At 44.7% G+C, this 23,560-nt stretch overlaps 2 protein-coding genes across 2 annotated transcripts in view; one reads left to right on the top strand and one right to left on the bottom strand.

The window, feature by feature from the left end:
* LOC119174009 (midasin) overlaps window positions 1–23,560 on the top strand; it is a 213,071-nt gene that overhangs the window by 87,688 nt on the left and 101,823 nt on the right. Inside the window, exons 25-29 of the mRNA XM_075894860.1 lie at window positions 2,939–3,061; window positions 6,361–6,660; window positions 8,008–8,184; window positions 9,152–9,343; window positions 9,409–9,579. Coding sequence (XP_075750975.1) covers window positions 2,939–3,061; window positions 6,361–6,660; window positions 8,008–8,184; window positions 9,152–9,343; window positions 9,409–9,579 — 963 coding nt within the window. The remainder of the gene's footprint in view (window positions 1–2,938; window positions 3,062–6,360; window positions 6,661–8,007; window positions 8,185–9,151; window positions 9,344–9,408; window positions 9,580–23,560) is intronic.
* Window positions 321–21,930, bottom strand: LOC142817162 (uncharacterized). Its single transcript, XM_075894226.1, has 5 exons — window positions 21,890–21,930; window positions 19,338–19,488; window positions 17,831–18,565; window positions 17,171–17,436; window positions 321–9,677 (listed from the first exon to the last, which is right to left on the bottom strand). Exons 1-5 carry the CDS (start codon window positions 21,928–21,930, stop codon window positions 9,662–9,664), a joined length of 1,209 nt encoding a protein of 402 aa, XP_075750341.1. The 3' UTR covers window positions 321–9,661.

The following is a 23,560-nucleotide window of genomic DNA, read 5'->3' as shown; positions in this document are numbered from 1 at the left end:
CTCTAGTGATAAGCACTAAATGTTGCCGATCTCTGAGTATCGTCAAGGGTGTATATAAATAGCTTTCCATTAAGTATGCTGAAACATATACAGTCTGTGGCTGAACCGTTTTGTGCCACCCGCCGTGGAGCGCGAGGTCGTAGGTTCGACTCCCGGTGACAAAACTTTTCTTCTAGTTCTTTCTTTGCCATTTGTTACTGTATATTTTACATCATATTTGTGACAGAAATACGTCGGTGTAACCGTGTTAGACCTCGGTACTATAAAACACTTTCATGTTAAAATTTATACTCTCAATATCAAATGAAAAGGTGCCACTATTATTGATTTGGTAATAAGTTTATTATTTAGAAACACTGTATGCAGGGATAGAAACACACATTGTATGTGAAATTTATGACATGGTACAAATATTTTTATGAACATTTGTAAAGAGAAACAATGTAAACTTGCTTTCCTTTGGCATACAACATTTGCTTCACAGAGCACATTTTTGTTTTTCATGAAATCTCCAAAAACAGTTGAGTAACACTTTCAGGAAGCAGAGGCGATCATTAAAAAGAAAAATAATCCAGTTAAACCTGCTTATAACGAACCTCCATACAATGAATTCCTCAACTTTACGCACATTTTTTTCTTTTATTCTCCACTGTTACTCCATAGCACACGTGCATGTATTTGTGACCTTTTGATGAAGGCGAAAATGCTGTAGGCTCATGTGCTCGGATTTGGGTGCACGTTAAAGAACCCCAAATGCTCGAAATTTCCGGAGCCCTCCACTACGACGTTTCATAATCGTGTGGTGATTTTGGGACTTTAAACCTCACATATCAATCAATGTATTTGGGACCTCTGTGTAATGAAGTGGCAGCAGGAGATACCCTTGATATAACGAATTTTCTCCACCGAAAGGCTAAACATTTTGCCCTGGATTTTGGCACGAGCATGCATCTGCGGCTGCCCTGCCAACGATAAAGCGTGAAGCTTGGGCAGCACGCATGACACACTCAAAACCCTGGCGACAAAGAGCGCTTGTTAATGCACGCGAATGTGTGCGAGACGGGCCTGCATCCCTCGAGCTGGCGTTGCCGCCATTCCTGCTGCTGTGGGCACATGTCCAGATATGCCGTTTTTCTTTCTTCAAACTAAGAACAAATAAGAAAGCGACTCTTGCCAATAAAAAAAAAAGCAAAAGAAAATCTTGCTCTGTGTCATTACATTCGCATTTGCGTCGCATATGTAGGGCCGTGCTGCATATGGGGACTGCTTCTACGAATAGTATCCCACGGTGTCTGTGTCATTCGCTCTTTGTTTTCGATGTCGTGCACATGTGCGTGGTTTCGCTTTGCGGTACTCGCATGGAATGACCCCCAACAATGATCAGCTCTGTGTTTTTTATATGCGGACAACCGTGTCGTCACTACTGAGGAGATATCAGCTTAGGCACCGGTGGAAACTGTCTGAGACCACGGTGACAATAGTGGATCTTCGGAGATCAACCTGTCACGCGCGCTTTGTTGTCTTGCACAGCGCTATTAGTTCGCCAGACCATAGCCTTCACGATTAGCGGATTAGCTCTAGCAGCACGACGATGCATTCAATGCAATGAACGTGTTAGTAACAAATTGTGATCTTACACAAAGGAAGGCTGGTAGCTAACTCTTTTGGATCTGATATTGCATAACTCTACAAAATGCTGGTGTGAGTAATTATGACCACGCCAGGGACAAGTGCTTTTTTTGCAGTTTCTTCACGTTGACAGCGCATAATGTAAAAGGGTATATGAGCCATGTGTTGATGCTTGTCGAGATAGTGTGCACACCAGTGATTGTAACCGTGACCTTACAATCAAAGTTCACTGTTGCTGCACGAGTGACACCCCCCTTTCCACCTTTCGCGTTTTTTCATGCTTGTTCACGGGTGAAGTGTCTGCTTGCTTGCTCCCTCCAGGCAATAGAGATGAGCTGGCTCGTTCGACCTCCATTTCAGCAGTGCTCGTAGCCTCTGCTCACACACTTTTACTCACAGGCAGGTGCTATCGCATGCTTAGGCGCTTGTTATCAATTTGGATTTTGTACGGAACATGGCTGCGATGGTAAAACGCTTCAAGAGTGTCCATATGATTGGTATTACAATAGTAACGCAGTTTTTCACCACTAGACAAGTGTTTTGTGTGAGCTCTGCATTTCGCTTTCCTTTTGTTTAATTTGTGCATTTCTTTTGCAAATTTTTCTACTGGAACTGCGTATAATGAAAAGCTGCTTGTAAAAAACTTTTTTGGGATTTTCGTTATATTCAGGTTTAACTGTACCGTCTGAACTGACTATAACAAAATATCTCGAGCTCTCTCTATACCTTCCTCATACTCCACAGCACAGAAACACAACGGCAATAAAGTTCAACATCTCGTTTTCACACAGTACTATACCGTACACAACAATCATATTGGGTGGGATTCTCAATGTGCCTGTGATCTCAACTCCGACAGTTGTCTGTTTCACTAGGCAATTCCTTGGGTCAACACTCATAGCTTGAAAAGCACTGAATTATTGACAGCTTTTTCTCAGTACAGCACTTGTTAAGGTGCATGATGTGGGGAGTATGTGTAACATGCATCCTCACAATAGTTGCTTCAGTATGGCAAGACCACCTGTGGCACATTTTTCTGTAGACATTGTTGGCTAACTTATCAACAAGCGTGTCAGTGTCCCTGATGCTTTATGCGGTTGGCAATGGCTGTACAAAGCTTTTGTTGCAACAACGTGCTGTTATTCACTTGCTCTCGGTTAAAGTGATAGTGGCACTGTATGCAGATCTCTTGGAAGAGGGAATTTCGTTACGCATGCAAGTTTGTCATCAGATTCTAATGAGGCGTACATTTGATACTTGGGACAGATCATAGAACTCATGCGTGAGGTTCATTTTCTCCAAAATGCAGGACATTTCTGACTTGTTTGGTGCTGACCTCCCTGTGGAAAACCAAACAGTGGGGCAATTTGCTTGGAGAGATGGACCACTGCTGCGAGCTCTTCGAGAGGGTCACTGGGTCCTCCTAGATGAAGTGAGCTGCCCATCTTTCAGAATACAAAAACTTTTGTGCTTATAGGATACAGGTTTGAACATTTCAAAAAGAAACTTTCAACAAAATAGCTTGGTTTCTGTAACAGTTCTGTGTCAAAAAATATTTGCCAAACAGTGCACAGAATTAAGGTATTTTGTTCCTATTGTAGGGAGATAAAAAAACAGTAACTGAGCCTTATATAGACCAATGCTTCTCAACAATAAGTATCCCCTACTTGCATCACCTGTTCTTTCCTTGACTGGTTTATGCATTTAATGAACTAGGAGCGTATGGAATGTTTTTGTGCTTGTATATACTATTACCAGTCTGTAAACACACTGCTACTTCTATCAGCTTAGCATGCAACACAATGAAACTTGTTGAGCATGACACATTTAATGAAATATTTGTGGCGCAGAGTGAAATAACTAGAAAGAAATAAGTAGATAACGGGATAGAATGCCATGACATACCATCTCAATCGAGTTCGTGTTTCTCTTCATATAAAGTGGGGGCTATTTCAAAGTGTCATTTGCTCACAGAGGTTTTTCATGTTCAGATGCGTTCAGCAACTGCTGCAGTGCTAGAGCATTGCAACAATAAACGACTATTTGGTGGTGCCGTTCATAGTCTGCAAGAATTCTGTGCTCTGGTAGCTATTCAGCATAGCAAGTCTGGCACTGATGGGGAGACTCGCTTGTTCCCAAGTCCAATTAACCATTAGCCTGGTACGGCAATGTGCTGAGCTTTACAAACCAATTCAGACATTTCAGTACAGTAGAACTTTGTTCATACATCCTTGCTAAAAATTATGTAAATACATTATTCTGGAAACCTTAAAATACAGACTATATTGAGCAGTTTTCTCTGAAGAGAGCAGCATTGATAGGGATAATAAATTATTTTACTGTTACAGTGTAATTCAGGCTGTTGGTTTTATCGATATCGTCAAGTTCTGTAAATATCAGCTTACTAACTAAATCGTGTTGTAACATGCCTAGTGACATAAGATTTCACTGTGTTACTGTGAGAACTAGCCATGACGAGGCTGGCAACATTGGGAGAAGAAAGTTTGTGTGCCTTTCATTGCTTCGATGTTTAAGGTATGCCGCATCTACAGGCAGATCAAGTAAAAAAATGATATAGCAAAGGGCGTACATTAAAATTGTTATATTCTCACTTGTCCGAACCATATGTGTTGTCTTCAACATTCAGGTGATTTCTAGATGGTGGTAGTTAGTGGCTAGGAAGACAAGAAGCGCCCCTGAGAATGCCGCTGTGTTTGTGCAACTCTATGCCCCTGTCTCATCACTTGAGCTGACAAAATTTTTGTCTGGCGCTTATAGAATGTTTTCGGATAAATTGTTTCAATCAGCATAGCTTAGGCATTGTAAACAGGAATGCGCCGAGCATATTCCCAACAGACTTGAGAAATTAATGTTTTTTTTCTTGCAATTTTCACACATCCAAGGCCCGTGTCCCCCCCCCCCCATAGCCTAGTGATGCAATGGCTATTAGCCACTTTCATATCTGCAACCTATGCACACCAAAATCAGTCTCACTGGAAGATATAGAAGAAAATGCTGGTGTGTTTCAGTTGTCGGCTATTAAAAGGGTACTGACACAAAATTTCACGGCCTAGATAGCCTGCTGGATCGTTTCCCCTGAACATGCGTCTATCATCTACAAAATATCAAGAGCGAATATAGCTTGGAAGGTATTTTATGTTAATTTTGAAGTTTGTGTATTGACACGGTACTAGGACCCTAAAGAGTGACCTCACGGTGACCTCCCTACTTTCCTCATGTCACTATGCTGCAGTCAATACATGTTTCGATGATGTCATAGCCCACTCCCCCCTCCTTTTTCTTTTTTCGTGTTTTTCTCTAGCAGACTACTACTCGGCGGCTGCTCACGCGTATTTAACCCCGATGCACTCGTCGAAAGTTTTCGGTTTGGTGACACTGCTCTCCTGTTTCCTGTTCAGGACTTCTTGATGAAGACCGTGCAAAAGTACATCACAGCAGGACTTCTTGATGAAGACCGTGCAAAAGTACATCACATTTGTGTGTGCTGAAGGGGTCAAACGTTGCACTCGCTAAGTGGTAATAGTTGCACCCGGTGGCTAGTCGTTTTCAGAGCTGTATCCACGAGATTCTACTGTAACTGCCCTCATAAATGTTGAAAGCAAATCTGGGAGACGTTCAAATTGACTATTTTCCGAATAGATTTCAAACAACAAACAGCATCGTTCACCATTGCTATTAACCAATGCTCATATCTAAGTGTACCCAATATTAGCTAGGCTCACTACACTGCACACTAAAAAGCACAAATGCATACGTATGAATAATTAATTATATCTTTAGCATACTTTACAACTTCTCATAACCAATAATTGCATCTGTGCCAGTGACACGGCAAAACAAAGCACCATTTGGCTTGCTCCCTGTAAACATATTCATACTGAGATGTTATCCAGAACTCAAAGCACAAAGAGTCAGCGTACATAAATATTATCAGACGCCACCTATGATGAAATGAAAATGTCTGAAAGGAACTGAATGAGGGGTTCAATACAGATTATGTAGCTATTTTCATGACAGCTTTTGGTTATAGGGCCATGTAACAAAGTGTTATTTTTTTCTGTCTTTCTTACTTTCATAACGTTGTTACTTGATGCTGCAACCCAACTTTGTCTTGAAGGAGCATATTATGAACGGATTCAGTGTTCAGTATTCTTAGGATAAAATTCGTGCATTTTTGCTTCAGTTCTACATTTGCTTCTAAACAGTTGTCAATGTGAACTACTTGAAGATGTTTAGAAAATTGTTCTCAATCGTAGATAGCGAATATTTGATTACAGGACCATATTGAATACTCCTTAATTAATAATTTGAAATTTTCAAATATTTGCTCAACTCTGATTGGAAACTTGGATCATTTTTCGAGCGACCTTTTCTCTGTGACACTTCGTGCATATGCTTCCTTTTTTCGTATTTTGAATTGTTTGAAACTGCACAAAGGCAATGAAACTGCAACTGAAGTTACTGTAATTTGGTAAGGGCATTCTATAGGCAACACAAAACCTTAAACTGTTAGCTTTTTTATATAAAGAGAGAAAATGTGATAAAGTTGGGTAGTTCATCATCATCTTTTTATCACAGTTGTGGCTATTGTGAAGCATGTGCTCTAATTGAAGACATTCGAGAGATGACCAGACTTATGCATCTAGCAAGGCTATGAAGCATCGTCAGAGACTGTTACTTCCCTCACCCCTAAATTACTGTTGGTTTCAGTTGAACCTGGCCTCTCAAAGCGTCCTCGAGGGACTCAACGCATGCCTTGACCACCGGGGCGAAGTTTTTGTGCCTGAGCTAAACCGCACTTTCACTGTGGGTCATTCACGGTTCTTCGGCTGCCAAAACCCATATAGACAGGGTGGAGCACGGCGTGGCTTGCCTCGCTCCTTTCTCAATCGCTTTGTTCAGTTGAGCCTAGAATCCTTGAGCAGAGGTGATCTCCAGACCCTTGTGCGGTATTTGCACCCCGCACTGCCTGAAGTTACCCTGAACAACATGGTTCTATTCAATGAGAAGGTGAGTGTGCTTTTAAGGGCAAGGTTTGAGAAGCATGACATCCACTACTGGAATGACACTAACATGATCACATCTGCATAATATACATGCAAAGCCTTAATGAAGTGTTAACAAATATTCCATGTAGATGCTTGCTTACAGCAAGAGCTGGGCGGAGAGCATTGGTTTATTGTATCTGCTTGATTCGTTGCAGTAACCACTTTTCAATTTTTGTTGTCACATGAAAGCTTTATCTAAATTTTGGTTGAAATCAATTTTCATCTGCTCTGTCTTTTTCGTCCCCAGTTTGTGCTGTAGCTCTCATCATGACCAAACAACTAGCTCAAGCTGCCACTCTTCTATGAAATCAGTTTTGTTCGTAGCAAATATATGCTACAGTCGAATCTCGATAATTTTAACTCGAAGGGGCCCAAAAATTTGTTCGAATTCAAAGAAGTTCGAATTAATGAAAGCTCAATAAACGGAGGGCTCTCCATGCAGTGGCGCATGTGCATTGAGCTAATACTTGAGGGGGAAGTTTGAGAAGACTTACATTTATTCACAAATCACAGGACATCTGTTATTAATTGAAGTAATCGGTGATGCGCGTCTGCACACGTTTGCCTTGCAGCGAGTCAATCAATTTCACATGCAGCTTGCAAAGCATTTCTATTTTGGCTTTAGCATTCTCCTGGCAAGAGAAGTTGCACACGGAAATGTCCAGCGCCAACACTTCCTAAAGACGACGACAACAACGACTGCTACGCAGCCGCAGCATGGCCAGCACGTGACGAGAAAGGAGGAGCGTCTCCACGCATAGAGAAGCAGATCGGCATTTGAGAGAAAACCAACACTCCACGGCACCTTTTTTTTTTTTTTGTGCTCTTTGCGCACGTCGTTGAAAGGATGAAAAGAGAAGGGTTACGTGGCAGGGACGGGAAAGGCAGAAGCGTGACATGGGCGCCCATTGGAATGCACATAGCTTTGACAGGACCTCATCGTGAGTTTGAATGAACCGGATTTTCGAATCAAGTGTGTTTGTATAAATTAGATCCGACTGTAGTTTAGTGTAGTAAATATAAAGTGGAAAACTGTGAGCAATGCAGCAATGTAGAAAAGCCCTTATTGTGTTTTTCCAACCTTTGGTTGGTACTTAAAACAATAGCCATCTTAATGCCTAGTAACTAGTGTGTGCAGGATTTATTGCAAAACCTGTACTCGCAATTACTCAGTGAAAATAAAACTGTGCAGTAGAAAAACACGTTGACCTTGCAATAGTTGCTTGCCTCTATGGTGCAGTGATGCCTTCACAGCATATATGTGTGCTAATGAGAGTGTACTCGGCACTGCATTTTTTTTCTTTACTAGTTGGTTGATGAAGTGCAAAACCAAAGGATTTGGGCTGTCTCGGGAAGTCCGTGGGAGTTCAACCTGCGTGACATCACCCGATGGGCTTGCCTTATGGAACGAGGTCCGTCGGACCCTGGCGCTCACGTTGGACTTGTCTACGCAGCTCGAATGCGCACCCCTGAGGATCGCAGTAGGGTCAGTGGCTACATTCACAAGGCTTTATGTTCAGATTATTGAAGTAATGAATTCATTCAATTACTACAGACATTGTTAATGAGAACTTTTCTTCATACATAAATTGTCGGTGTTTGATCAGCGTTTTTTGCTAACTTCTCCTGCTGGTGCAAAGGTGCACCAACAAATGCACTTTTCATATGAAGACTGAGCTGAGGTCGATGTTTTATTTATTCTCATAGTGTTTGCCTTATAGTGTTGCTATATGACCATTAAATATTTGAGAAAACAGCTTGATACTATTCGTTAAGGGTTCATTCCACACTAGCTGAGTTAAATCTTCACACTGTAGAGACATTCGTTTTTGCGACGGTTAACTGAAGAAAGATTGCACTGTGCATTTGCTGATGAATTGTTTGCGTAATTCCACAGCGCTTTCACCGCTCCAACAGTAGACAGACCTGCATGGACTATAATCATTTTGGACACCTTGCAGTGTGTAATGCAATAGTTTCAGATTTAGCGTGCACGACCCCATGCCAATGGTCACCAAGTTGAGCAGGAATATCAATATATGTTTGTTCTCAGCATAGTTCTTGGCCATGTCACCGGTACATCTTTGAAACTGAAAAGTGTGGGATATGTAATTTTTGCAAGCTGCTGCAATTCTCGTGGAATTATAGTTAGATGTTACTTTTTTCACACTCTATTAGGTTATTTGTAATGTCTAACTTTTTACACACAATGAAAACCTTTCACTTAGCAATTGAGCAAGCATGATTTTCAAGTGGCTCATGTAATTACATCAATGAACACTTGTTGCTGGGCAGACAATACATCAGAGTTGTGGAATACATGCTTGACCCAGTACATGCCTGAGAATGTCACTAAACCCACCTGCAGCACTGCTGTGGCTAAGCATGAGAGATCACAAAAAGCTTCCGTCCTCTTCTTCCTCGCACGTCCTACCCTGTTCCTGTCTGAGCAGGTGTTTGGCATTTACAAAGAAGTGTTTGGTGAGGCATCTCTAGAACGGCCACCTGAGGTGCACGTGACTCCGAAGTGGCTGAGCGTCGGCAGCGCCATTTTGCCCCGACGCAGTCCGACGCAGGATCCCTCATTGAGCTGCAGAGCCCTCGAAGACCTGCGACTTCTTCACATTCAGGCACCTGCCATGGAGGTGAGTTAGCGGGAGATTGAGTGGCTTCATCCGTTAAGTGTCCTGCTTTGCTTTGTATAACTCAGGGCCTGGCGAAGTGCCTGGAAAATGGCCTCGCTGCATTGCTTGTAAGTCCGTCAGGAAGTGGGAAGACGACACTTGTGCGAAGCATGGCCAGGCTTACTGGTCATCCTCTGGCTGTCTTGCCCATCGGCACGTCCACCGATGCACTTGAACTGCTTGGCAGCTTCGAGCAGGTGAGTTCCTGAAATCCACAAGCGCCGCCTTTTCCTCTAAAAGATTGTCACGTAGCGTTTTAGCAGGTACGCCTGTAGGCCATCACAGTGTGGTCTCCCTGCAAAGGTAGAGAGGGGAAAAAAAAAAAACGTTTTGTCAATCTTTTTTACTCATTCGAAACGTATGTGTCAAGTAGCATGAATATCCTGTAACTTATCTCAGTTTTTAACATTGCCATGTGAACCAGAATAAATGCCAAAACACTAGCTTTTGAGCATTATTGGCTTTAGCCAACACTAAGTTGTAATGCTGTACTGTAAATGTGGCTATTGTGCACACCTGCATAGAAGACAGTTCAACTGGTCAAGCTTCATGCATCTTATCTTAAACTTTGAATCTATTAAAGTACTGCTTTTTGCTTTTTTCATTCAAACTCCCTGTCATATGGTGCTCCAAAAACCTCATTGGCAACACACAGGATTGTGTTTTTTGTACATGCACAAAGTTGTGTGCTTGCGTCGTAGAAACATGCATTAGTGTTTTCTTTTTGAAACATGTCAGTGGGTTTAAAACCAGCAGTTTAGTGTACATCAGATGCGGCATTGCTTTTTTTTTTATGCAAACTAAGGTAATGCCTGTGTCATGCTGCCTTTTGAACAAGGGGAACATTGTGCATCTACTCATCGGCAACGGTGGGCTGCAGCTGCAGCCATATCACAGCTGCATTTTATTTCAGGGCAAAAAATAGGTAGTACAATCGAGCCCACTTTAACGAACCTGAGCTTAACGCGGCATCCGTTCGCTGTATCCCGAAGTTATAGTAAATGAAATAGTAAATGAAACACAGCTTTTAAAGAAAGTTGCGACTGAAAATACAATCTTTTTTTGCCCCAAAAAGTCCTTGATGCACGTGTTTCGAAGAGCAGAAGCGATAAAGGGCGGTCTCGAGTTCACTTAAAACGGCAGGGTGCTCGTTCGCCGAGGCCCGTGGCATGTGTTTCAAAGAGCAGAAGCGATAAGGGCGGTATTGAGTTCATTTAAAACGGCAGGGTGCTCGTTTGTCGAGGCCCGTGGCATAAGCTGCATGATGCACTGGCTCCAAAGTTTTGTCGTTCTCGCAATCCGATTCCTGCAAATCGCTCTCGCCACGTACTTCATTAACAACGCGCCAGTCCGTGCACGCTTCTGCAGTGTCAGCATCATCATCGGCCGCAACTAAACCATCGCAAAAGATGTCCCACCCGCTCTCCCAGGTCGGAGTCGATGATGCGCTGCCACAAATGGCCGCCACAGTGGTCCTGTTCGGAAGCTTCAGGCTCGGCATCGGGCCCAACGTCAACAAAGTCGACCTTGCGAAAACAGTTTCGCGCGCATGTAGCCGTCACCACCGCCCACGAAATATTAGACAGTTATAGTTTACGGTTAACGTGATAGCAGAGGTTAAGGGAATGACGTTACTGTGCAGCAAACGTTCGTCGTTGACAGCGTCTTATAGTTTAGCGGGATAACGTTCACGTGGTTTACGTGCCCCAGCTGGGACAGTGGTGCCATCTATCGGATAGTTAGTAAGTTAAAGACAGTGAAAAGGAAAAGAAAACGAGGATGTTTGCCTATGCCACCGCGCAAAGCATTGTTACAAGTTTATTTTACTAATAATAAAAGCAAATAAATATGAACCACACACCAAACGCGAAAAAAAAATTATGTTGCCGATTTGCTTACACCGATCTTGTAGTTATCTCTAGACGCCTACGAAATGGGAAGCTATCTCAAAAGTTGCGCCGACTTATCCGCGATACTCGATCATCGAAGCTAACTGAAGGCAAGTGAAGCCACTTTAAAAAGCCGTTTGCTGCGAAGAAAGTGAATCTTTCTACAATTACGCCGAAATCACTTCGAAGCGGGCGTCCGAGAACGCCACTATGTTTACGTACACTTACGCTAACACGGTAACCTTAAATCTGAAAAATACCACACGTACGGTAAGCAGTACGGGTAACATATGTATCTGCGCATGCGCACTGCGATTCCAGTACGTATGACGGTACGCCTGGTATCCCGGTAAGCCCGGTATACTATAAAACCGTCTATTCACCATCTCCACAGGTGAATACAGGGACGCCTGAAGCGGCAAGTTTGCTGCCAGGTGGTCAACAGCTACGAGCAAGCACTCCACAACGCGGCACCTAACGCGTGGATTACCCTCAAAGCCAAGCGGTCACACTTTCGGCGTTTTGTTGAGCGGCAGGAAAAAGCGTGCAAGTCCTCCCATCTGCCATCCTGACCACACACACACACCAAGAGCGAGCAGGACGCACACGCGAAACACATGCCAGAACGCGTGGAACAGCCCTGGGCCCCTTTCTAGTCAGAAAACGAAGCTAATTTGAGCCTACGTGGCTGGCGTTGCGGAGCGGTGGAGACGGGCAAAGGGGTTGTGATCAAGAGAGGAGAGCAGATTTGCGAAAGAACGGCAAGGAGTTGCAATAGAGTGGAGGATGCGGCGGCAGGGCGACCTTGAAAACCAAAACACACAAGAAGGAGGCAGGTTGGGTAGCTTGCTTGAAAGGTCCACGAAATGTGCTACTTGCACGTAGAAAAACTTGAAACAGTGCCTGCACGCACAGGCGTCAAAGCACGGCCGTCTGGATTGGTGCGCGCGGCGCTGTTCAAAGAATCGGCGGCCGTGGTCAAAAAATTGTTTTGTTACGCCAATGGGTTTGCCTCACCAACTTCGATATTGCACGATTCGTTTCGCGCAAATTAACAGCCGTTATCGCGCTTCCGCGTGCGTGCAGAGGGCATGCTCATGCTGAGTTGAGTGCAAAGTGAGCGAGAACAAGTCCTAATCACGAAATGAATCGCAAATGTATCAGAGTCGGTGGGGTAGCGTACGCGCGTGCACTAGACGCAGACGATTGGATGCAGTCGGTGGCTGACAATGTTGGCAAATGGTCTGGTCACTCCAGGCGGGTGACGCCAACGGCAGTACCAGTGATCAAAAACCGGGTAGATGGCCGACCGATCTTCGAAAGATCGGTGGCAGTGTGAAAACACGGGCTTCGTCTGGCGATGTGGGGTGTTCAGAGTACCGGGGGGACAAAGGACGGAGGGGTGCATAACAAAAAGCGGTCGGGAAGAGCGGCAACTACTACGGAGCAGAGGCAGGGTCAGCGTTTAACAATAAAAATGCATGGGCACCTATGCCTGATCGGTGGTCGAAAGTGGTTTTCCGGTAAGTTTTGGGCGCCGACTCCGTTTGCTGTAACTGATCGGCGGGGCTCGGAGACGTTCGTTGTAAGTGCGATTTTGTGCCATTGAACCAATGTATGTTTTCATGGTCACGCGGATATTGTTCGTTTTAAGCGAAAGTTCGTTTTAAATGGGGCCGTTATATGTAGGCTTGACTGTTTAAAAAGAAACTCCCCAGAAAGTGAGTTTCTTTTTAAGACTCAAAAAAAAGACTCACCACAAGGACCCCGGCAGACGGCCCGCGGTGCTGTGCACCGGGGTCGCCCTGCGAGAGACAACCGTTCTCGTGAAACACTGCCAGACGAAGAGACTCGCTCAACTCTCTCTGCCGCCACCAAGGCTTGCCTGCCGCCAGGTGTCATTGCCGGCGTATTTTTCTGCTCTAACAATCATGATGATGATGATAGTGGTGGTCAACTCGCGAACACAATGTCACCTATCGCGCGATAGTTGCGACCCCTAAATGCGGCTTTTGCGCGAGACATGTGCGCCATGAGGCGCAAACAACTTCACAGGGGGGTGTCATCACTTCCACACAGGTTGTTGCGTAAGTGCGTCGTTTTCCCGTGTGGATGTTCCCAAAAGACGACACGTTTCTCACGAATTAAGCGCATAAACAACAGATTTTGAGAATGAAAGCAGCACTGAGCCTGGAGAAGATGTTAACCCATCACATTTCAGCACCGATGATGAGGATGCATCAAGTCAAGCTGCCACATCGAGCGACTGAGTGTCAGCTGTATGTGTGGTGCACATTTTGTTGTCTAATTACTAGTTACAGGTGGCAGAGAGGGCTTCAACTTCCTACGGACATGATTCCTTGCCGGCATCTATCAAGCGTGTGCAGTTTCTTTCGAGACGAAACCTGAGGGTCGAAGTCGAAGGCGCGCTTCAGAGTAATGCACGGTGCTTTGTCCGGGCGGTCAATTTTTTCCAGCTGTCCTCCACTGCGCAGCTGATCTGCGACTACACCAACAAATATGCGTGAATGCATATTTTAGAGAGACAGGCATACGCGAAAGAGATGATTTGTGGAGGAACTTCAGTACCGATCAAGTGATGAAGTGCATTGTACATGGGAATTCGTCACATAGGAATTCTTGAATTGCCTTGCCTTCATCTCTACTGGAATATCTCAGAGTTATTTTCATGCTTCATTTCTTTGAGGATTATGCCCAGAAGCTGTTCCTTTTTGTTCCTTGCTTTTATAAGTGTCATGAACTCGAAGCAGACAAACGCTGTTCGCGATGGCAAGCTGTAACGGATAACCCATATAGTGCTGCAGCCTCACTAACGTTTTTTTTTTTTGTGGAGAGAACAGTTCTTGGCAATAATCTTTGAAACTTGTACAACCTTTTTGCAACATAAGAAGCTACAAATTGTATATCTTTACATCATTATTTTTTATGTTATACTGCTTTAAAGTGTCGATTGTATGATCACTGTATGAAGTTTTCACTGTACGAAACATTTTTCTTAATGTGTGTATTAAATATATATGCAATGTTTATGTTATTGGACAGAACAGTCTTTTAGCTACATTTTGGTACTAAGGAATTTAAGTAAGGCATTAGTATATAGCAGCAAAAAAAAAGTTTTTTACACCTAGTAAAAATGGCCCTTTTCTCCTGCTGTAGCGAAAGAGTTGAGGTCTGACACTTGCTTGGACCTACTGACATTCATACTCTTGATGATGTACAGTTTATGAATATTTTAGGTGCTAATAATTAGTAGGAGGAAAACAGTTGCACTGTTTTGCAGACATTGCAAAAGTGCTCAGTAGATTAGTGACGTGGCAGATGCTTTGTTGGAATATGTTATGTATCGCTTCAATGGAAGAATGACAGCATTGCTAGCAGTCTCACCTTGGTATATTATGACCGACACATACCGTATCTATAACAGATGGGAACGATGGGAAGCAGGGCATAGAGTCTCCTATAAATACACTAGAGAGAACTCAGGTGCTGTGGGAGCTGCAACGCATAGCACTTCAGCCAGCATGGGAATGATGAGAAGTTCATGAATTTGTCTTAACTTCATTCTTATTGCTCTGTTTGGCTTTATGTGGCCTGGAGCACTTTGTCACAAGACGAAGTTTAACAAATTTTTCGCAGTTATGTTTCACCACCGTAACCTTTTTTAAAGCTCTCCAATTAAAATCAGTTTATGATGTTCACAACGGTCTTTTCTTTTATATGAAACAAAACCAAAGCACAACAATAAACGAAGCCATAAGTACATTCGAAGCGCAGAAGCACGGAGATTAGGCAAATCCGTGTACTACTACCCATCATTCCCCTGGTGGCTGAACAATCACAGTGCCAGAGTTTCTTCTAGTGAACACAGTTGACTCTCGGGAAACGGAAAGCTCATAAACGGAAGGACTGTATCTAATATAATTGGTTTCATGCTTGGATTTTACAACACTGTCGATCGGATTTGCATTCTGGACACCAGAAAATCCACTGTAATCTGAGGAACAAACCCGTGGAAGCCCGATGTTGAGTGGCCATTCCAAGCGTTTTAAATGCCGCGATGAAGTGAAGTGCGCCGCGTGCCCTCTGGGCACGTAAAACTTCGTTTTTCTCAAATTGCGTTTTCTATAGCTTTTTCAACTTCAATGTACCTTTTATCAAAAAGTATTGAATCGATTTTGATGATACTTTGCATGCATGAGCTATAACAAGTTAGTAACAGCTTGAACTATAAAATGGCTGGTTTAATCAATAGTGAAGCTGTAAAGAAATTAACAACAATATAAACCCTCCGTCGTGTTGTGCAAGCACTGTTTTTATTTTTTTTACAGAACCTTCATGAAAAATGTAATACGTTTTTAGTTCAAATGTAACCTATCAGTCTCTACGAGAATATGGCTGAATGTGGTTACATTCCTTTTGGTAGTTACAGAGAAAAGGTACATTGAATAAGTAAACCCCTTAAAAAATTTGCGAGTGGGCCATTGGAAGGATAAGCAACCTAGGCATAAAATAAGGGTGTCACTTGATACCCAGAGGCACTTTTTGTGAGCATGTAAAATTTTATGGAAATACTTGCAGCCGTTTCAAAGACATTATGCTGAAACTGGCATATACCATTTACCCAACCATACTCTCTTATGGAAACCATTTTACCGGTCCCTTCAGGTTCTATTTAACAAGAGTCTCCTGTATTGTAATAAACTCTATAGAGCAGGGCCATTTTAGAAATGTGGTTCCTGCATATATTGGTATACTATTGTCCCCAGAACAAGGAGATAATATATGAGGTAGTAATGTGCAGTGGTGACTGCAATGCTATTTGTGGCTTATGACATGATAATATCTTCCAGCGATCTTGTGTCTCAGCCCTGTTTGTAGTGAAGAAGGCCTAAAGCCAGACCCTTTTGATATTTTGTTTGTGCGTTCCAAGTTGTGAACTTCCACCCAGGAATGGTGCTATTACAAGAACGTTCCCAGACTGTGCTATAGTGGCTGAGGTAGGAAAAACACTGCCTCTGCCACTTTTTATATCTTGCTTGCAAAGCACTTTCTTAGGGGTGGATATGCACATTCTGCCTTTCACCTGAATCCCATGTTGTGTGGCTTCTGCTTACTTGTGTGTTAGAGGTGAAATACTGTCAGTAGAAGTACCATGTGTGTGATCTGACTAGTTGGGCAGAGCATTTTGTGTGGGTTTTAATGGTGTAAAATAGCGCATTGCTTTGAAAACTTGATCCTTGTGCATTTTGACTGTTTGAGATGTCCAAACAAAGCTATTCATGTGATGCTAATAGCATGTATTAATGGACATTGTTATATAACATATTGGATAGGCTTCGGCGCAATTTAGACGAAGACAAGTGGAGACACACAGAATTCGTCTAAATTGCGCTGAAGCCTATCCAATTATGTACCAACTCGCCCAAGTCAAAGTGCTTTTATATAATGTATATGCTGATATAATAGCTATCCTCATTTCTTTTTTTTTTGTCAGTTCATGCCAGATCCAAATATGAGCTGACTTGTCGCTTTATACCACTCTGTTACTGTGATGCTATTCTTGAGCCAGGAAAAAGAAACAAGTAAGGAGGCAGCAGTTATGTGTAACAGGAGTGTGCAGCATGCAGGTGTATAATTCTAGACACCATTGAATATGGCTTCCTTTGTTTGGGTCATTAGGACCATAACATACTGCTAAACATTTAATTTGACTTATGAAACCAACATTATCTAATTAAATTTAATGAACAGGTTGCAAAGTTCGAAACTAGCTTGGGTATTATGAGAAAATAACCACAGGTACGTAAGAGTTCGCTGTGTGTATAATTGTGTGTGAAGTGTGTTTGAAGACGGCCCATAAAGGAGGGTGCATACTCACAAAGGCACCATCTGGTCAACGGGCAGCTGCAGGGGCGTTGCACCAGGAGAGCCCCGTGGGTCTGTGTCTAGCACAAGAAGCAATGCAGGGTTGACCGTGGCGTGCACAAAAGCCACATGCATGGCAACTTGGTGCGGTAGGGGTGCCTTCGGCTGAACGAGCGTCACCACAAACAGGGGACCCCAGAAAAGCATGTAGGCAGCTAGCAGCAGACCGAAGGCGCGCAGCCGCCGCAGGCCCCATCGCTCCTGGCGCTCCACATAGTCCTTTAAGAAAAGTGCATATCCTTAGAATCTTAGGGACATGGAGGCAGTCGGTTATAGATGAGCAGGCCTCATTGAGGCAAAAAAATTATGCGTACGTGTATGTCTGGTTGAGTTTCTCGAATATTTATGCACATAATGGACTATTCGGTACACTTAGCGCTTTTTCTCCACCCTGACTTTCCATCACTCTTGCGCGAGACTTTCTATGGCTGAGGTTTCTTTCTATTTTAATTCCCGCATGGCGTTAACTATCTTACTCACGAGTATACGGAAGCTGCAGCGCAATTTTTTTTTTTTTTTTGCTACAGCGGGTAAAAGCTCGGGAAGCGGTGCTGTGGAGCGAATGAATCGCGATACGCCTCGTTTGAGCGGAGGAAGCATCGTGTGCACGCACCTGCATGGTCCGATCGCCAGGCGCGGAGACCATCATCGCGGTGACGAGCGAGGCGACGCGCGCCGCCTCCACCTTGGAGCGGCACAGGTCGCGGTGCAGCCTTCGCAGGTGCATGGCGGTGAGGAGCACGCAGAGCGCGTTGACGCCCACCCATAGCAGGCCGAGCACGTAGTGCGGTCCCGGCTGCACGGGGCAGAGGTGCGCGGCGCGGGCGCCCGCCAGAAAGGTCGGTCCCAGCTGGACGGTGACCGACGCGAACCACACGAGGAAGAGCGCGAGCGCGAGGCACTGCGGCGAGTCCGGGCCGCCGTCACTGAGCACCCACGTGAGCAGGTTCACCGTGGAGACGGTGACGAGCAGCAGGAAGGCCGACTCGAGCACGGGACACCGCGGCGGCGCCCGCTGGCACAGCAGAAGGGCTAGGCCTAGCGGAAGCAGTAGACCGGCGCGCGTGCAGTCGACGAGGCCCTGGTGGAAGAGAAGGCCTTGCGCCCACCCGCGTCTACGGGCGGCCACCTGTCCCATGAGCAGGCAGTTGGTGCCCATGCCGAGGGCGGCGAGCGCCAGCAGCAGCGCCGCTTCGGCTGCCGCGCCGCCCGCCCAGGGCCCGGCCCACGGGCCCGAGCACGCCGAGCTGCCGTTGCCCGACGCCACGCTGGTCACGCGTTCCTCGCGGCAGCCATCTCCCTGCGAGGGTCGCTGGGGAAGGGGGGGGGGGGGTAGGCAAGCGCGACCCTAGGGAAGCGAGGGATGGAGGGCCCCTGGTGGCGGTTGTGGCAAGCGTTATCGAGGAATGTGTCGAAAGTGATGTCTTTATACCGCAGCTCCCGTCTTTTTGTAAGAATAGCAGACTGGGCTTGTTGGTTTAACATATTTGCAGCTTAAGGCGCGAAAACGACACGGACGAAGAGAGACAGTACACACACACGGAGCGCCACTTCCAACAAAGATTTATTTCGAAAGAGCACAGAACATATATAGACACCGCGCGCGCCGTCACCGTGCCTTAATGCGCAGCCGCATTTAAGTAGCGTAACTCCTTAGGCGATAAAGAAATGGAGGCTACGCTGACGCACAGATCACCTAATTCGATTATTCTCTTGGCCTCAATGATTAGTCTTACTGATTTATCAGGGCTTCGGGCGACTACCGCGCAGGCGCTAAAGTTAGGAACGCAATGACAATCCCGGCAGTGAATTGCGAGGTGGCCCTCTCTGCCATTTCTGACGTTGTTATTATGCTGTCTTAGCCTATCATTCAGGCATTGCTCGGTATGGCCTACGTACCATCTACCACACGAACAGGGGAACTCGTAGACCACACCCTTCTGACAAATTACATACTTGTTCTGGTGGTTCACATTGCAGGCCGGAGCTTTCCTGAGAAAGGGGTTAGTCAACTTGCAGAGCCTGGAAAGTTTTAACGGCGCAGAGAAGACCACCTTTACATCAACCTGTTCGGCAATCTTTTTCAGATTATGGGATACGCGGTGTATATAAGGAATCACAGCAAGCTTAACATTATCCTGGGGTGACCCTTCGCTTGTGCGGCAGTTCCGCGACTTCTTCAAAATCTTCTCCGCCACTGACACCAAAGTGTGCTGTGGATAGCCCGCCTGCTCAAGACGGTCAACCTGCTTGAGGAAACTGTCTGCTGCTCTGTGTGGGCAGGATTTCTTGAAAGCATTCAGCAGGCACATGTTGGCGATGCTACGTTTGACAAGCTTAGAATGGGACGAGCTAAAAGGTAGTAAAGGTTTGTTAGCACGAGGCTCATACTGCCAACATGTATGATCAGTTGTTACAAACAATCTAAGATCTAAAAACCTTATAGTCGAATCGACCGAAAGTTCGTGTGTCACTATTAAGGGCGATAAAACAAGCCTAAAAATTGTTAAGGTGTTAGTAACGACTTGGTCGGTGTCCATGAACTTTTTGTCTATGAGAACTAAAAAATCATCTACAAATCTAAAAACCCTGATGACACCGCTACCTTCGAGAAGGCTAGAAATGGTCCTGCCTGCGCGAGCTAGCGCCATTTTTAAGTGACCTGTTTTTAGCTCGCGCAGGCAGGACCATTTCTAGCCTTCTCGAAGGTAGCGGTGTCATCAGGGTTTTTAGATTTGTAGATGATTTTTTAGTTCTCATAGACAAAAAGTTCATGGACACCGACCAAGTCGTTACTAACACCTTAACAATTTTTAGGCTTGTTTTATCGCCCTTAATAGTGACACACGAACTTTCGGTCGATTCGACTATAAGGTTTTTAGATCTTAGATTGTTTGTAACAACTGATCATACATGTTGGCAGTATGAGCCTCGTGCTAACAAACCTTTACTACCTTTTAGCTCGTCCCATTCTAAGCTTGTCAAACGTAGCATCGCCAACATGTGCCTGCTGAATGCTTTCAAGAAATCCTGCCCACACAGAGCAGCAGACAGTTTCCTCAAGCAGGTTGACCGTCTTGAGCAGGCGGGCTATCCACAGCACACTTTGGTGTCAGTGGCGGAGAAGATTTTGAAGAAGTCGCGGAACTGCCGCACAAGCGAAGGGTCACCCCAGGATAATGTTAAGCTTGCTGTGATTCCTTATATACACCGCGTATCCCATAATCTGAAAAAGATTGCCGAACAGGTTGATGTAAAGGTGGTCTTCTCTGCGCCGTTAAAACTTTCCAGGCTCTGCAAGTTGACTAACCCCTTTCTCAGGAAAGCTCCGGCCTGCAATGTGAACCACCAGAACAAGTATGTAATTTGTCAGAAGGGTGTGGTCTACGAGTTCCCCTGTTCGTGTGGTAGATGGTACGTAGGCCATACCGAGCAATGCCTGAATGATAGGCTAAGACAGCATAATAACAACGTCAGAAATGGCAGAGAGGGCCACCTCGCAATTCACTGCCGGGATTGTCATTGCGTTCCTAACTTTAGCGCCTGCGCGGTAGTCGCCCGAAGCCCTGATAAATCAGTAAGACTAATCATTGAGGCCAAGAGAATAATCGAATTAGGTGATCTGTGCGTCAGCGTAGCCTCCATTTCTTTATCGCCAAAGGAGTTACGCTACTTAAATGCGGCTGCGCATTAAGGCACGGTGACGGCGCGCGCGGTGTCTATATATGTTCTGTGCTCTTTCGAAATAAATCTTTGTTGGAAGTGGCGCTCCGTGTGTGTGTACTGTCTCTCTTCGTCCGTGTCGTTTTCGCGCCTTAAGCTGCAAATATGCTCCCGTCTTTCTCACGCGCTCCCATGCACCGTTGCAGCTTCATTTTTCTGCCGTTTGAGGCCGCGCGTGTTGTCGGTGCGTCGCTACGCGTGATACGCGCTCCGACCGCATGAATGTGGCCGCCGCTCAATAGGAACGCGCGAACTTGTGGCCGAGTTTGTAAATGATCCGAAATTTAGCGCTGAGCCGAGTATTACGGGAGCGCTGCACCTTTTGCCCCTGTCATCATTCTACGAAATCCCCGTCGGCAATATAAACGCTGCTTGGGTTTGCTCCTGTAAAGCGTGCATTCCTGTTCGTCACAGAAGTTTTTTGGCAAAGCTTACTTATAGGTCATACATGAGCGGTCTAATAGTCCCTCCCCCTCTTTTTTTGTTTGTTTGTGATATTTTTCTTCTTGAATAATAGTATTTTGTGTCTTTCATTTGAAAAAGTTCTGCTCGTTTTTATTTTCCGCTGCCATTGTAAAGTTGGCCGCGCACTTTTTATCAGAGATAGAGATGCTCACATGCTTGTATAAAGTTGAAAATCCTTTTGGGTTATGATATTTTATGGCAATATGTAAAACAAAAGTATTGTTACTTTATTTAAATATTTTTCGTTTGCCATCAGTCTTTTTTTTTTTACTTCTTATGTAGGTTGAGTTCAGCTGTACCTCAAAACAGCCATACAGGTTAAATGGCGAAATAAGTCACCATTTCTGATTGCCTATTTTTAACAATGTATGTGCCATTTCATTAGTCACGTGGACATTATTGTACTACTTTTATTTTCGGTAGACTTTCGCTGATATACACACTTAGGTTACTACCCAATAAGTTTGACTGCTTGACTACTTACCCAAAGGTTGCTGAATCAAATCCTGTCTGCAGTGGCCTCATTTCGATGGCAGTAAAATGCTAGAGGCCTGTGTGCTTAGATTAGATTAAGCTCAGGTTCTGGAGCCCTCTGCTATTTTGTATTTCTTAATCAAATTCTAATTTTAGGGCTTAAAAGCCCAAAAATTAATATTATCAAAAGTTATGCTGCAAAATGGCCCACATATGAAAAATGCGTTGAATTACATGTCATCACACCAACTACTGGCTACGAGGTTCACTGAGCATAATTCAGTCGAAAAGTAGAACTTCCTTTATTTTTATTTTTGACTTTTTATCTTCTTACAAAAAATAGTTAGTGACTCTACTTTTAGGTAAATCTGTTATTGGAAAAATTTAACCAGTTGGGCTGAAACTTCCTTTATTCGTTCGTATTCTGGCTACTGTACCTTGGGCAACTGAAGACAATTTTGGGAGCATTTTTGCTGAGCATCTTGCACCATTCAAATAGCCTCCCATCTCCCCAGGGCTGTTGTGCTGCGAATATCTCCTCAACACATCACCACTGTCTCCCATCTCTGTAGTGTTTTGCTACTCCCATCTGGCTGAATGGGGTGGGGTAAGCAAACAATCCAGCTCTCAATAGCAGGGGTGATAGTGAAACTCACGTGGTGAAAAGCATCTAGACTTCTTAATTTTGATGACTTTAGTCATCCAAGCATAATTGTTCCACTTCTCAAAGCTGATTAGGAATACAAACTCTATTTTAAAGGGACCGTAAACCACCCAGAGGTTGAAAGTCAGTTGTTGTGGGGAAATTGTGCACGAATGTAGGATGAACACAAAGCCGTGAGAATTTTTCGAAACTGTGCAGTAATAGCGGAGTTAGACAGGTTTGATTATCAAAACCGTGACGACCACACCATTCGCTCCCTCCTGCGCTTCCCTCTGCTGGTATCCTTTCCCATGCCCCTTTGCCCTCTTGCCGAGCGCCCCTCCCAATCTCGTGTGGCATACGTCATTACCGACGCGCTGCTTGAAATACCATTTACATCCGGTTGCCGCGACTCAACCGTCGACTCTGTCAGTTGCATGCTTGTCGGCAAACCGTGGCTGCCGTAATCGTGCTGGTATGGAACCTGTGTTGCACGCATACCTTCAAAGGATTGCCAACGCAATAGACTCATACGGGAACTCGCTGTGCCCCTCACCTGTTACATGCACGCAGGCAACACAACGAACAACAACAAGTAGCGCGGACAGCTGTTTGCAGACTGACGGAAAGTCGTAGGCTCTTGCTCGACAACATATCTGACATATAAGGCTCGGAGCACCAGAGATGTGGCACGGCGCGTGCCACATCTCTTTGTGGCGCACCGTAGGCTCGTAGCACTGCCACGTGGAGAATCGTTGATCGCTACGGCATTCCGCACTCGATCCGTGCGTTTACTTGAAATGCTTAAAAAATATTGGAGGTGGCTTGGGGGCCCTTTGAATGTATTTGTCCTAGAGCTTGGTTTGATAAATTTTGGTGCAGATACACCTTTAATGCAAAGCTCTTTTTTTTTATTCTGTTTTCAAAGCTTACTTTGTTTGTTTTTTCTGCTTATCAACATCATTGTGCTTTGTTGCTTTTCTTTAAAGTGAACCTCTGCAGGAAAACATTGGTCGTCTTCTTGACAAACAAGGTTAT

Source organism: Rhipicephalus microplus, chromosome 5, assembly GCF_043290135.1.
Source record: "Rhipicephalus microplus isolate Deutch F79 chromosome 5, USDA_Rmic, whole genome shotgun sequence".
Lineage (NCBI taxonomy): Eukaryota > Metazoa > Arthropoda > Arachnida > Ixodida > Ixodidae > Rhipicephalus > Rhipicephalus microplus.
This window is presented reverse-complemented; position numbering and strand designations above follow the sequence as displayed.

Excerpts from the sequence above, each read along its gene's own strand:
- LOC142817162 (XM_075894226.1), bottom strand. The coding sequence starts at position 21,930 with ATGAGGCCACTGCAGACAGGATTTGATTCAGCAACCTTTGG. Across the intron at positions 19,489-21,889 it reads TTTGATTCAGCAACCTTTGG|AGCAGCAGACAGTTTCCTCA; the intron begins GTAAGTAGTCAA and ends CTGCCCACACAG. Across the intron at positions 18,566-19,337 it reads AGGATAATGTTAAGCTTGCT|GGTCGCGCTTGCCTACCCCC; the intron begins GTGATTCCTTAT and ends TCGCTTCCCTAG.